The 15,506-nt window shown below is 42.5% G+C and overlaps 1 protein-coding gene across 1 annotated transcript; it reads right to left on the reverse strand.

Moving 5' to 3' along the window:
- Positions 1-1,081: 1,081 nt before the first annotated feature.
- Positions 1,082-14,999, reverse strand: tp53bp2a (tumor protein p53 binding protein, 2a). Its single transcript, XM_018671883.2, is given in 15 exon segments — positions 1,082-2,344; positions 2,454-2,653; positions 2,797-2,963; positions 3,240-3,373; positions 3,503-3,640; positions 4,493-5,343; positions 6,025-6,433; positions 6,572-6,693; positions 6,913-7,035; positions 9,484-9,667; positions 12,920-13,084; positions 13,196-13,377; positions 13,527-13,701; positions 14,897-14,956; positions 14,958-14,999. Coding segments are annotated over 15 exon segments (2,979 nt in total). The 5' UTR covers positions 14,985-14,999; the 3' UTR covers positions 1,082-2,302.
- Positions 15,000-15,506: the final 507 nt, after the last annotated feature.

Genomic DNA, 15,506 nt, shown 5'->3' on the forward strand with positions numbered 1-15,506 from the left:
CAGCATTTTATTAAATTATATACTCCTTATAGCAATTTAGCAAGGGATTTGTGCAGCACAGGGGCTGTGTCTTGAACATTCAGCTCCATTAACCCCACAGAACTCACAAAGGGACACAAGCGATGAACTTCACTGGAGCTAATGGAGAAAGGAGCGTCACTGCCGCTGGTTACCATAGCAACAGTGGTACCTGAAGAAGGGGTGGAGCGGTTAGTTCATATGTGGTCGTAGAGTATGTTGTGGATATACCAGTTACATCACAAGATGCAGCACTTCTGTTTTTCCCCCCCGTGTGTCGCAGCTAATAATAACGATAGAGAATCCAGGACTGTGAACTGTTTCACTCTGCCCGCTGTGCTGATACAGAGACCTGCACACCAAACTCAGCATGCAGCAGGACTTCAAACCAGTCAATTAAAATTCTAGTCATTAATGTTTTTGTTTTTTTTCTTATACGTGTATCTAGATGTAAACATAGGGTGTGTTATTTGAGAAAGTTTATACAACACAACCTAGGATAGTGATCATTTGTGAACATTATACAAGTATGGATGGCAAACAGCTAAAATATCTCTATTATGCCATTGCCATGACATTTTGTACAATGAATGAAGAACCCTACAGATTTTGGTGGTCCTGTGCCATTTCCCTGTTTACTTTTCTGTATTTTATCTACACAACATCACCAATCCATTCAGCTCCACAAACAGTACTGAGTTACAGGTTTATTTATCAGATTAATTTAGCCTCAAAAACTTTGTCAAGAAATAAAATTATTCTTTCAAAGTTATAGCACAAACAGAGGGCTCAGTGTGTTCTACAGTAGAGTGGTACTAAAAAATATGATCATGTATTGTTTTTCATGCTTGCTCAAATCAGGTTTTATATATGCATCACTGACAAATAACACCATAACCTGCTTCCTCTACAGACTCGTTGCATTTTTGAATTCTTGCTGTGGAAGGTGAAAGCTTCACCTTCTGTCCAGCAGAGGACAGCAAAGGCAAATGTTGATAAATCTAGCAATAACTGGCCTTTATGACAATGATATGCATTTATGGTCAGTAACAAGAAAACTGTATAAACTTAGTAGAAAGTCTTTTATTGTAAATGTTTGAAATTCTACAGTACATTTGTGGTTATATTTCTGACAAAAGGGCTAAAGAAAAAAGTAACAAAAATAAATACATTTGCATTGACAGAGATATGTGATGAGTTTTGGGAACATCTGGGAATGTGAGTTCCATTTTTTATTTCTGTTTTTTCGCCTTTAAGACATGACTTGACTCAGAAATTGTTCTCTAACTTTATAATATCATGTGTTGTTTCTTAGTGAGCACTACAAAATGGTTTCTGTATTGTCATGGAATGGCTGTAATAAAATATTAAAATTCATACTGCATGACATCTCCCTTAGTCAAAGGGCTTCTTAAGAGTTTCAGAGTTTTCCATTTTAATAACAATATCATTGCTACAGTAACAATTCACTAGTTTGTGTGACAGAAACACATGTATCCACAGTATCTATGGCAACTCAACCATGTGCCAATTGCAGGAGAGTAGACTGGATTTCTGGGTATCATAGACCACAGAATGAACAGCAATAGATCAATCAATAGCTTCAGCACCGTTTTTCCACCAATCATCTCATTTTCTATTTGTTTAGCTAGAACAGTGGTGGTCACAGCTGAAACTTTACACCTCCAGTGCAGTTATACGGAGGCACAGTCACTCAGCATAGATGATGAGAAATGAGCCTCCCAAAAGATTGTCATGGTAACAGCATTTCCAAAACATCATCATCATCATCATCATCATCATCCATTCATTCACCTCATGCAACGTAGAGCCTCAAATATGTTAGAAAATAACAAATAGTCCAGAAAGCAAGTTTTAAAAGACTGTTCAAAAGTGTAAAAATTACTTCCTAGCAATAAAAATACTGCTTGTTCCATTTACAACCCAACATTTGAGTTTCTGTCATTTTAGAAATAGTAGTTCAGACACTAATTACAAAAGCAACAAAAACAATGGAATAAATGAAAACAATGCCATTAGTGTCTTACATACAAAGTACACAGTGTGGCCTGGAAAAATAAGTGAGGGAGTCCCTCTGTTGATACAGAAAAGTGCCAGAAAGAGTTTATAGTTGATCCTTCATAATGTTTGGTCTGTCCTTGTCTCTTCATTTCAGCAGTGTCCTTCTCTTTTCCAGTCTGTTAAAGCCTGTGTGTGTGATGTGTGTGTGTGTGTGTGTCTGTGTTTTGGAGAGTTCTCGCAGACTGGAATGTGTCTTTGTGTTTTAAGCCAGGGTCCTCTGTCTTGGCTTTATTCTGGGGTAGAGCTGTTGGGTACAACAAGAAGACGTGTCAACATTGCAACTGTAGATAAATGCTTCTGCATAAAATAAACACCCTTTTTAAAATTATTACTTTCACTGACTCATGACTCACCCCTAAGAGGTTGCGGGGAATGTATCCCTCAGTGTCGCCCATGCGTGCCCACCACCATTCGATCTCTTCCTCGTCTTCTCTGCGGATGATGGTCATGCAGTCTCCCTCGCGGAACGACAGTTCATCAGGGTTTTCACCAGCATAGTCCCACAGACCATAGACCACACCCCTGTTCATGATGCCCATCTTCTCTTGCACACCTGAGTTTGGACAGATTTAAAATAATATGGAAACTAATCAGCACAAAAAGATAGCAAGTATAGTGAGTTTTTGTAAAGAAAACACAAACACAATAAAATGAAAAGGGACACATGCAAAATCAATAAAAGCAGCTCTCACTGACCATAGAGGAACTGAGAGCACTGGGTATAGCCCTCCTCCATCTCTTCACATTTATCAGCTGCGGTCTGCATATCGCTGTAAGTCATAGCAAATACTGCGGCGCCAGACTCCACCAGGAACTTGCACACTTGCACATTGTTGCAGGATGCAGCACAGTGAAGAGGCGTCCTATGTTAGGGGGTGAATAAGAAAAAAAACTGAGTAAAACTGGGGATATTAGAAATACAATGAAAGCCACTTTTTGAATTTTGGTGATTTCGGTCAGATAAGTACGCTACATTCAGGTTTCTGCTGTTAACTTGCTCATACTGCAGGATAATGTTCAGCAGTTATCCAGGTCTGATGTGAAAAAAATCTAACATTTAGATTAATAATAACCATTCATTGTTCATTGCATCATCAGAGAATCCATTAAGAACCACGTCAGAAAAAAATTTAACTCACCAGCCGTCACTGTCAGCAGCATTGACGTTGACACCAAACTGAACCAGAAACTTGACGATCTCTGTATGTCCAGCACAGACAGCGTTGTGTAGAGCTGTGATGCCTTCATCATTGGGCTGACTAGGGTCCTCAACCTGTGAGTGAGAAATTACGGGACAGATTTTAGCGTTCAATTACAGTTACATAATTGAATCTAAATGTCTATGATACAGTGGTGACTTATAAACAGCAGAAAAAGATGCTAAAGAAACCACATTTCTTACTTCATAGATGATTCTCTGGACAAGGTCAAACTCTCCCTCCAGAGAAGAGTCCAGCAGCAGAGCCAGCGGATTGAACTTCACTCTCATGCTGTGATCGATGCGTTCAGAGCCAGGCTTGCGCAAGTTGGTCCTCTTTCCCTAAACACACAGTCATAATTGTGAATCACACAAATGATCTTAAATAGCCATTACAACATAAAAGAAATAAAAACAGTAATCTGAGATGTGAGACTGCTAGAGTCTCATCTTGAGGTCTGTCCTGCTGAGGTGGAAGCGTCCACCCTCTGTTGTGTTCAGCCTAGACTGAGAGCAGAGGAGGGACTTGATTTTCCAGCTCTTAGTGCATTGCTAATACAGTTTATCAGCACAGGCTGTAAGATACAAGTGCATTTCTCTAAAACCACGATTATGCAACCTGATTAGGAACAAGTACCCTCCAGTGAGGTAAAAAAAATGCTTTCTTCAGTTTTTAAATGGGTCTTAAATGGGAATCGGGGGGGGGGGGGGGGGAAATGGGTCATGACACTGAAATCTCAATGGTTTGCCCTTTTGGGGTAAAAACTTGCTACCTCACTGTAAAAACCGCTTAAGGAGTTACACTAAGACCCTAGCAGCAAGAAAATGTAAACTGGTGTTTCTTTTCAACACAGAATGCCCCTAAGTAAATGGGGGAAAGTAGGTTGGCTATCCGCTTAGTGTAAGCAGAATTACAGCCCATTTTGTCACTCAGAAACAATAGCAGTACTTGATAGGGATCATTTAGTTATATAACATCAGACCAGGTCACTGCTGTTGGAAAGTAGAACTAACTGTAACCCATGACCGGCTCCTATGGTGCTAACATGAGAGGTTTTAAGAATACGTGCACCATAGAGCAAACAAGGGTAATCTATACAGGATTATGGTGATCAAGATCCATCGTATCATTCAACAACAAACGAGACAAGTGAGAGCCACGTTATAACTGTGATTGTGCATTGTGATTCATACCGGTGGCAGAGTGACCTGGCCAGTGACCTCAGGTGCCTTCATGTTGAAGGTGTCCTCCCCCAAACTGTCTTGCTCTGCTCCACTGGGGTACGGAGGCGGCGGGTATGGGGGGAACTCTTCCAGGAAGCCCTCTGGAGGCGGAGGGGGCAGGTTGGGCATTGTGTCCTCCAAGCCAGCAGGGGGTAGTGGTGGGAAAAGAGCATCATCTGGCCTGGGGGCTGGATGGGATGGTGGAGGTGGGGGAATAATGTCCTCGCTCTCTGAGGTGGTTGAAGGTGGTTTGGTCTGTTCAACAGGGGCTGGAACAGAGGCACCTGGGATGTGAGACGGGTGCTGTCCTCCCTCCAGAGCGTGTCCTGCCTCTGATGGATGGCTCTCTGCAGCACTCAGAGGGCTTGGAGTGTGCGGCCCCACAGATCCCTCTGCTGCCTTCTCTGCTTCACCAGCATAGGTGGGAGTGGTTGGTGTAGTCACAGTGGTCTCCATAGCTGCCAGCGTGGTCTTTTGATAGAGGAGTTTCTGAATGTTGGGCCCTGCGGGACCCTCAGGTTCAGTGATGGAGCTACGTTTCTTCAGGGGCCTCGGGGCATTGTAGAGCTTCTTCCTCAGGGCTTCCAGGTCACCTTCACTCTGGTGTCTGTAGGGGTTGGAAATGAAGGGAAGCAGCTTGGTGGGGCTGAGGGGCCGGGGGATACGCTCTGTTTCTGGTTGGGGGCCCTCAGATGAGCTGGGACCCACATTATTCGATCCATTGTGGTCAACCTCCGTGTCTGGTGCAGGGGATCGGCGTTCCAGGTAAGGGTTCTCTGGATGTTGGGAGCCTCCACTGGGGATCACTGGTTTACCGTACACTAGAAATAAAGATGGTAAACAACTTTTAAGATGACAGTGTCTACAGAGATCAGAGAGAGTGGCCTTTCAATGGTTTATCTGTTTTCTCCTATTTTCCTTAAGTACATTCACAAAATTCATCTTATAAAGCTAGCATGCATTGTAAGAAAATCCTCAGAAGAGACTTGGGGCTGGATAATAATTTATTCATTTTGACAGTTCCAATCAGAGGCAGCAGGTATGGTTGCCTGTGACCATGTTTGTAAAGGGAAGATGTAACAGATGGCTTAGCCTCTCTAGCTGCTCCTCTGGTCAGTGGCGTGTGAATATTTTCTTGTTCAGTGTGCTGAAGAAAATAGCAGCAGGGCAGATTTACCTTACAGTGAATGTATCTTAAGTGACACAACATACTTCTCTCTTCTACTCTTGCTTAGATCTTGAGTCTTGTGTTTAGATTGTTAGATTTTTTTTTTTACTCAAGCATATTCCTCAGATTTAAGCTTGTTGTGACACAGGACCCTCTCAGATGTAAGGTTAGATAAAACAGTAACCTTACACATAAAGCACAAATAGAGAAAACAGACTACTACTACTGAGTATGTTATCTGGAACCCAAAGGAGAATGATCACATTTATCTGGGTTCCTATAACAACACGGTTTTAAACACTAAATTTAAGAAGTTACAAGTGTATATTCTTACCACTGACAAATCCGTTGGGGCGGTTTTGGGCCCTGTTGAGAGCACCCTGAACACCAGGCTGGAAGGGTTTGTTTGAGCCAGATTGCTGTGTGTACATGGAGTATATGGAGCTGGCCGCAACAGTCTGGGGCTTACTCAGGCTGGCGTCTTTGGAGGAGGGCAGCTCTGGGGTGAAGGGCCGTACCGCGGCTGCGGGTGGAGTGTCCTGCTTAGAGGGTAGAGGGAGTGTCTGGCTCTGTGAGGGTGTGAGGGGGCCGCGGCTCTGTGCAGCCTGGGGCTGCTGGCTGTGGGGCTTGGCTTTAGGGAAGGTGCCTGTGTTGAAGCCTGGTTTGCCATAGGGCATAACACCAGGGCCTTTCGGTTTGGTGGGAACTGGAGGAGGCACCTTGACTGGAGCCTTGGGTGCAGACTGGAGAGATGAGATGAGAGGAGAGAGAGATAACAAATTAAATGCTGACGTGTATTTCTCTAGTAATAAACTAATCTGACTAGTGATTCAGTCCTATGAGAATGTAAAGCATGAAAGTGTGTTTTTGTTCCTTCTCACCTGAGCATCCCTGACCAGGTCATCACTGCTCTGGTTTTTGCGCAGGGAGGTGGTGGGAACCTCTGTTGGCTCAAACATGGAAAATGGACGTACCTTCCTGTCCCTCTTCAGCTCTGTCTCATCTATCCACAGACCACATATAGAGGAAGTAATCAGTTTCATCTCATGTTCAGACACAGTGTGATTCTATAAAAAGACAGAACAAAAGCCCCTTTGAAAGCTTTTGTTCTGCCTTATAAACAGTAACTGTTTTCTAGAAAGGGACTGAAGGGATTGCAGTGTTGTTTATGTGGAAATACTCTATGTGCATATAGTGTTTTGCATGTGTGTATGTCTCTTACCTTGTTCTGCGTTAGAGTTGGAGTGAGAGGACATTCGTGGCAGTGTGGAAGCAGGACCATGACCGTTGGTGTTGGATTCAGGACCTGAAGAGGCCCAGTCTGCCAGCGTGGATGGCTGAAGGCCTGGGAGACCGGCAGGAGAGGAGGTAGTGAAAAAGGGGGGACAAAAAGAAAGAGGATTTTACGTAGAGATAAAGGAACAAAGCACCAATATACATGTAATCTAGTGGAGACTATCTAGCCATATAGACACAACTTTCACAGAGCTGTGTGCTTTACAATCACACAGAGCAAAAAATCATGGCATTTTGATAAAGAGCTGTGAATTTAGTAGTATTTTGCCACATTGTTTGCTCATTGTCAGTTTTTTTTGGTTGACTAACTAAGACCCAGGCAGTGGCCATGCATGTCCACAGACATCCAAGGTCAGATGAGCCACAGACACATGAGGCTCTTGCAACTAGCAAAATTAGCATCACATCAAAGATGAAAAACATAATTATTTCCATCGCAGTGCTTGCAGACTGTAGTTAAATGTTCCCTCTCAAGAGGTGCTGTACAAATACACCAACAAACACGAATGAGACCTGACTGGGTTGGTCAGAATCCACACTCAGTTCACTGAAGGTTATGTGTTTGTTCCAACTGACCCATTTAGAGCGACAGAAAAAGAACTGAGGAGAAAGCTTAATAAACACTTTAACAAACAGCAGCAACACAAGCAATAAGGACAAAAGACCCAGCAAAGAAATGCTAGAAATATCTAATCAATTCAACTTTTTCAGTGAGGATAACTCTCATGAAAAACAAACACGTCGAAACAAAGGCACTGAGAAACACACACGCACACACGCAAAAACACAAGTGTGTACCTTTTCTCTTAGCCCGCAGCTCTTTCAGAGGCTTAAGCAAGAACATGGCTTCTGAGGAAGATGCATTTGAAAGACAAGAAAAACAAAGTAGCCTTAGAGCTCCAGATCTCCCTTCACTCTGGACGAGCTGTTGGCTGGGCCCAATCAGGGGGCCCCCTGAGGGGCCACGCAGCAGCACTCAGATGCCACTCACATTCAGGAGCCTGCCTGGTACTATGCACAACGTTCCTGCTATGGGGAAACTGGGAGTGGGTGTACACTAAGAGCAGATTCCTCAGCGTCCCCGCCCATCCCTATCTCTCTTCTTTCCATACTGCAAATCAACTCAGCATGCAGAAATAATTGCGTGCAACATCATGACAGACTGGGAAAAACCTGTTACTTTTACTTCCTGTATGCTGGACTGCTTTAAATAGAAAAAAACATGGGCTGATGAAGAGATGAGAGAGGGAACAAGGGAGGGAAATCCCTTCTGCTATTGTTTTGTAATGACTAATTTTGGTGTCAGATCATTCATTTTTAATAACACATAGCGCACTGCTGGCCCATCATCCACTGGGGGACAGAGTTAGGGCTAAGAGAGCGAGTCAGAGATGGAGAGCGTGAGAAAGAATTACTGTATACAGGATGGCACAAAGAACATCCTTAAATGGGATATGTCGCTCTGGTCAGACTTCCTTCCCCTCCATTACAGTGCACACATGCAACTGCAGTTTGTGGGAGACGTTCTGGTGCAACAACAGATTACTCCGTATCATTATTCTGAATTTTATCTTAAAATCAGGTATGCCTCACTGTCTTTTTCAGGTTTCAAATCAGGATCAGTATTAGCTCACATAAAGAGTGACCTTCTGAAAAATTACGCAATCACCAGTGAATTGTTTTAATTATAAGATACTAGATGCTGACTATGAATATGAACCAAGCAGTATAGGGCCACCACTGAATGGTGAAAGGTGAGAAAGGACTATACAATGTTCATCCTTCCTTATGGTCTAGTTATTACAGTAGGCATTAATTTGAAATCTCTGCTAATTTGCCTGTGCATAAGTAACCTCTTACACACACCTGCAACTAGTGTAGTGAGACCTGATAGGAAGAATGGCACAAAGAAACACACACCATTGCAATAAAAACACTGGCTCGAAAACTGGTTCACTCACTGCAAAACATATCAACAGTTCAACAGAGAGTGGAAAAAAAAGATTGTGATGTCCAAGCTCAGTAATACTAGGTCACAACACACCATCCAGGAGGTAACTAGCTACCTTCTGAGCTCAGAGTGACATCGCAATCAGCAGGTGTCCCACACTCCTCTGCTCCTGCTGGAGGCAGGATAGTCTTGTCACATTTCAGTTTAAAAAAATAAATAAATAAATAAAACATGCCCAGTTCCATGATGACATAAACAAAAAACACAGTGAACAGCAGTTGAGGATTCCTTGTAGATTCTGCTATCAGTTTCCTTAAATCTGATAATTCAAGTTTCACCTTCAGCTTTCTGCTGCTGAGTGAGCTGTTGCTAACTCAGCAATTGCCAAATTTAGCTGACTCAATTATATGTAAAATGACAGAAGGGACAGGGGTAAGCCCTGCTGCCAAGTCGGCCCCAGCAGAGATCTGAGTCACGGTGAGGAAGGAAAAGGATTGAGTTAAGAGGTGAAAGGTTTCAGACAGTGTGTTATCTCTGGTTGCTCACCTGCACCGGCCTTGCTCTGTGGGTCGTGGGCTGGTAGGGTGGCAGTGCCGTCTGGGTAGGCGGGTTTTATAAGCAGGTCATGTCTCACTGGGCCCCGGGGCATGGTGGACGACTGGATATATGGGCCAACCGCTGCCACACGAGATGGACCTGACTGCTGTCCGGCTTGGCCATCAGAGGGCTGCTGTACAGTAAAAGAAGGGAGAGAGAAAAAAAAAACAGAGGAGACTGTCAGAGTGAAAAAGGTCAGTGACAGTAATTTAAAACATCTTGTATTACAGTAGGACACATAAGCATATAGATGACAAAATGGCAAACAAAACTCCATGTGATGTTTTGGTAATCATACTAGTAACTGTTGGGATTGATATGAGTCATAAAAAGTATGCTAAAATTATAGTTACTATTGAGGCAGTAATTAACAACTCTAAGTCTAAAGCAGGTCTACAAAAAAAATTATATGATGAATAAAAAATGGTGAGACAACTTTAATATTCTTAGATCCTTGCCACTACAGAGGCAAAAGTGTAAACTTTGGCTCAGGTTGGCACCAGACTGGGCCATGTTGCCTCTCAAATAAATTCTGGAAAGCGTGGAAGGCCTTCAAAGATTATTCTTCTTCTTTTTTCTGACCTGTAGGTGGTGCTAGTAGAATGGTCATTATAGTGAGACACATGAGAGTTGCGTCCACTGCGTCCAGAACTGCAGATTTAGACCTGCCAGTGGGGCTTGATGACAGGCCAGGGGATCAAAGTAATTTGGATTCAATCTCTGAAGACCATAAATGTCTATAAATGCTACAAATTGGCAATCCACCCAACAAAATTTAACTAACTGGACCAAAATATTGTAATGACAGACTAACATCGCCAACTCTCTGAGCCCTGCCTTGAAAATTCTCCCACTGCTATTTAGTTTTCTTAGGAATCAGTCTGTTTAGTTACTACTGAACTGCTGTATTATGTGAAAAAACAAATGGATTACAGTTACTGAGTAAAGAGTGATCAAATATTCAAACCCTCTCATTTTAATAGCATAGCTTTTTATATTGTGGCAATGGAGCATCATGCAGTTTTAATTTACAACATCTAGGAGATATGTGGGATCTCCACCTTAGAGGTGATGTAAAAAGACAACCTCCTTATTTGTGCATCTTAATTAGAGGTTTAATTATAGAACTCGTAATGTTATAGTGGAAATGCCTTTGTGAAATGCCTAATGCCTTTGTACTCTCCAAACCCAACAAACAGACTCATTAACTTTCACTTCAAACTTTGCATTAAGTACTTAAACTGTCTTTTGTTGTCCTTTCAAAACAAGAAGAACATAGCTCATTTCGCCCATCAAGGTTCTGAAGCAAAAAACAAAACTGATGGAATTGGGAAATCAGAAAGAAAAGAGACATATGTTCAGCTCCAATACTAGATTAATTACCTGAAGATGAGTGTCTTTTGAAGCCCTCTCTTTACCAGGATAGCCATTCTTGAGAAAACAAAAGCACAAACATGCAACAGCAGTTCAAAATACCAGATAATCCCCTTTTTTCCCAATCTGATATTAGCCTTTTCTAAGTGTCTCCTGATCTATGTGACTAAGACGGTGCAGGATGACTCTAGGCTGGCAGCTCTCACACTACCTCTCCTCAGTCAGTATGGTTATACGTGCTTGTTGGGTGATGTCAGCCAGACGCTTGCTGTTTGGTTGGAGGAGAGAGCAGCTTGGATGGAGTGTGTCTTTGTGCTGGTGTGAAAAAGGGCCACTCATTATGATTCCAGGCAGGGTGTGGGTAAATCACCTCCTCACTAGGGCCTATTCAGTCCCTCAAGTCTAAAACACACACAACACACATCATACACACCACACACACACACCACACACACACACACCACACACGCACACAACTTTCTCTGTTCTGTTCCTACTTTATTATATATGTCAAGAGGACATCAAAAGAGAAGTTGAGCTTCTTTAAAGCTGGATTAGGGTGCAAGTTGCTCATTTATCTAAAAGGCTTTGAGCAGAGATTCAGATGTTTAATCTCCATTATAACATTTATTATTTATGTTCTAACTTACGGCCACTTTAGGTCTTGTATATTTCATTTGCTTAGTATACACTGCATGTGGCATACTAAGAAGGCACATTTTTGTATCTACAACACATAAAAAATATTTCTAAACACACAGAGCTTTGTACTTTGCATTACAAGGTTATGAACAAGCATAAAATGATGAAAAAAAATATTTGTAGTTAATTTGTTGAATGTTAATTTGGTTGAATATTAATTTGGTTGAAAGAAGGAAATGTTAATGTTGAAGGCCAGTGAAACACCCTAATCACATCTGAGTGGAAATCGACCTGATCAGGAAAACAATTAAGAGAACGGCATAGAGGACAGAGTAAATGACTTGTGTAATTTCGGAAGGTGAATACATAAAACGTCGTCCTTCGACCAGTTGGGACAATTGTTTTCTTTTTGGCTGCCCTCACATCCTTGCTCTTCCCACACAAGCATTCAACTTCAAGCAGTGAACATGTTAATTTTTCTTCCTCGCTCTGTTTCATAGACGTGTCTGTTGACTCTTATGTACAGTCCCATGGCAACCTGTGTTCAAAACAACTCCTGGAGAGGAGAGAGAGGAGCAGAGGAGCAGGGAGACACCAGGCAGAGATCTGAGCCAAAACCTTAAGTAACACAAAGAGTGGATTATCCATCCTGTTGATTTCTAAAATGTTTTGAATCCTGTCATGTATTTTATTACAATATGTGTTTTGAAAAGGCAGAGTTTTTAGTAAGATGGCTGTTTGTCTTAAGTAAACCGGTTATTTCCCGTTTCTGTCGAGAGTGCAGCCAGAAAAGATAGCATCTCCCCTGACATTCCTGCCTGTCTGTGATGTCAGCCTGCACTCATTACTCCTCTCTCATCTTCAGGAGTTGTTTGTGCCAAATGGGACTGAAAACACAGCTGAGTGAAGAAGTGGGAGTGTTAAATCAAATGCAACTCTGTGACATGTTCAAAACAATGATCACTTCCCACCGGCTATCTCAGACAGAGAGATCAAAGAATAGAAAAAGACAGAGAGGAGTTGACCCCTTCAAATGAGGAGGTCACTAGATTTTCCCACACAGAGGATAACAAGTTTGAGGATCCTTACGTTGGCATGGGTGAACTCTGAATGCCACGGCATCTCAGGCTTCGGGAGGTAAATAAAGATAAAAACAGCCTTTATTATAAGGCCACTAGGGGGAGCTCTGATCAAAACAATTCTCATCACTTATCATCAAATATGAATATCACTGTCCTGACAGATTGTGAGAATGTCCCAAAAACTATTAAACTCATGTCAGTACCTTTCACAAAATATAAACGTTGATAAATGAGGGTTTTATTTATCAGTTTATGTTTTTATGACGTTGTGGTTTGATAATACTCACAGGCAAGTTCTCCTTTTGCTGAAGTGCTGCCTTCTTCTTCCACAGCCGATCTCGGAGCTCATTAATCCGTTTGTCCATGGCAGCCACCTCCAGGTTGCGCTTGTTCAGGCTCTCTCTCTGCTGCTGCAACTTAGAGTTTTGATCCTGGTTGAGCTTGTTTCTCAGCTGTGGGGACATAGAGAAGTTTACATGCATGCTCATTTACAACAAATATTGTCTTCTGAGTTCAATTTTGTTTTGCTGCTGAACTTCTGAGTAAATCTTATTTCTTCACACCTGTAGCTCCTTGTAGAGGCGGTCAAGTTCAGCCACAGAGCTCTGGTTGTCATGGAAGTTGTCCATTTTACCATTTTTGAGCAACTCTAGCTGCCGGCTGAGCTCCTCCACCTTGGAAGCAGCCATTACCAATTCTCTCTGCTTCTGCTGGAACAGGTTGTTCATCTGTTCTATCTCTTCCACTGGAGATGGAGAGAGATGAAGATGAGGAGGAGGGGAGAAAATGTGCATGAAAATGATGAAGGCAGGGAGGTGAGAAGAAAAAGATGCAAGGAAAAATACAAAATGCAAAACTCTGAGCAGGCATCCATTCACAAAATTGCAAGCTCACCCAGTTTGCCATTGCTGAGGCGTTTCTGCTCCACCTGGCCCTTGAGGGCCCGGACCTTCTTGAGCCGAGTTTCTTGGTTCTCGATGTTCTCTCGGAGGCGCTGCAGCTTCTCCTGCTCGGAGGCCTGCTGCTGCTGACGCTGCTCCTGCTGCTTCAAGTAGCGCAGCCGCTGCTCCTGCAGACAAAAGACAGCAGAGAGGAGGCAAGGGGCAAAGGTCAGACAAATGGTTACACAAACACTTCTCTGTTACTCTCATTTATGAGTAATCCATGACTGGGTGTGCTTTCTTCAGCAGCTACTGTTCAAGTGTCCGCAGGCAATGTACTGAACTATGTACTCTGGTTAGATGTTTAGGGGCAGGCAGAGTGACTGTTGTTGTTGTTAGAGTATGATTTCTTCCTGTTCCTGTTTCTATAAGCAGGAATGCATTTTATGTCAACATGCCTGGTTAAATGAGGGTTATGAAAAAATTGTGTGGAGCATTGTTAAACTTTCAAATTCAATCATCAGTCGTGACCTATGGCACAGTGAGCTATAAACCTGACAGAGCTCTCCCAAACAGGTTCCAAGATGAACACAACAGTCTCTGTCTGGAACTGTTCAAGCCATGTGAGCTCATGGTAAGTCCTGTTTGTTTAGCTGACATGTGTGCATGTGTACATGACTGCTTGAGTTTACATTCGCTAGCTTGCTATATTACCCTCAGGCTTACACAGCACTTGGATCTGAATGCTGAAGTGTATCAAGGACAGCCTGAAGGACGTATGTAAGGAGGGAAACGACAAAGACATAAGTTATGTTTTTTGGTTATCTGAATACAGAACATATTCCTGGATCAGTAGAATAAAAACATTTCGAGGTGCTTTAGCATAAACAAAAAAATAGGACGCCCAAAGTATTTAATCATACGACACCTGGTCTCTGTCAAATATCTTTCTTGCTGTCACCACTATATCCTGAGCAAAGTGAGAAACAAGATCCAAGCCAGAGGAAAGACATCTTCAAATACCAGATGAGTCTGACGCAGTGAGAATTCAAGGCAGGCAGCTGTCTCAGGCTTCTCGAATTGTAAACACCTGCAGCCATTCACAACTCATCTCACCTGTCTGTCACAACCTCCAAATCCCCTCTGTCCTAGTATTTTCATTTCCGTAAGTGCACTAGATTTGTTTTAGTAGCTATTGCTTTGTGTACCATCTCCCTGCTTTCTCCCATAACCCTCTCTTTAATCTTGCTCCATTATGTTGTCTCTCCTTCTCCGGCTTTCACTTTCATCTCCACCACTTAACCCCTTCACCCCCTTGTATCCATCCACCCAACCCTACCAGTCCCTGTCTTTGCTTTCATCTTGCACTTCCTCTTTATGCACCTTCGAAGCGAGGAGCTGCTGTTGAGCTTCTATCTGCTGCTGCTGTCTGGCAGCCATCTCCTTGAAGCTCAGCCAGTGTCATGTCCATCCGTGGTGTCGCCACCTGGACAAGGGTGAATAGAGCAATGAAGGGAGTCAGCACATGAACATATGAATGCTTATTCACTGATTCATTCTAGTTTTATTACACATGCTGAGGGAAGTTTATTGGAATTAATTCCAGGTCTAGCACAAGATTACAAGGGTAGCCTTTTAGCAAAGCATAAGCAGCTCTAAAGCATCAAAAGAGGATCAATATTACCCTTTAAGCGATTTCATGAGTTGTAGAGAAACTGAAAAAATATTGTTTGGGAATAATGATCTTAACATTCCTTAACATGTCCTTATTATGATGCATTGATTAATTTCTAATTAGCATTCATACACTGTAGGGTGTTTTGAATTGAATTAATTAGTGCTCCTTGGCAAATCATCAAGCTGGCTTTTTGTAAAGTATAAAGAAATTACTTACCAGGTCACAAAATGTATGTTTATGTATGTATATGTTTTATGACCCACACAGTAAGTCTAGTGACAGTGCTCTTTTAGTGACCAACAACACATTTTTTGT

The sequence above is a fragment of the Lates calcarifer genome, linkage group LG16_LG22, assembly GCF_001640805.2.
Source record: "Lates calcarifer isolate ASB-BC8 linkage group LG16_LG22, TLL_Latcal_v3, whole genome shotgun sequence".
Lineage (NCBI taxonomy): Eukaryota > Metazoa > Chordata > Actinopteri > Centropomidae > Lates > Lates calcarifer.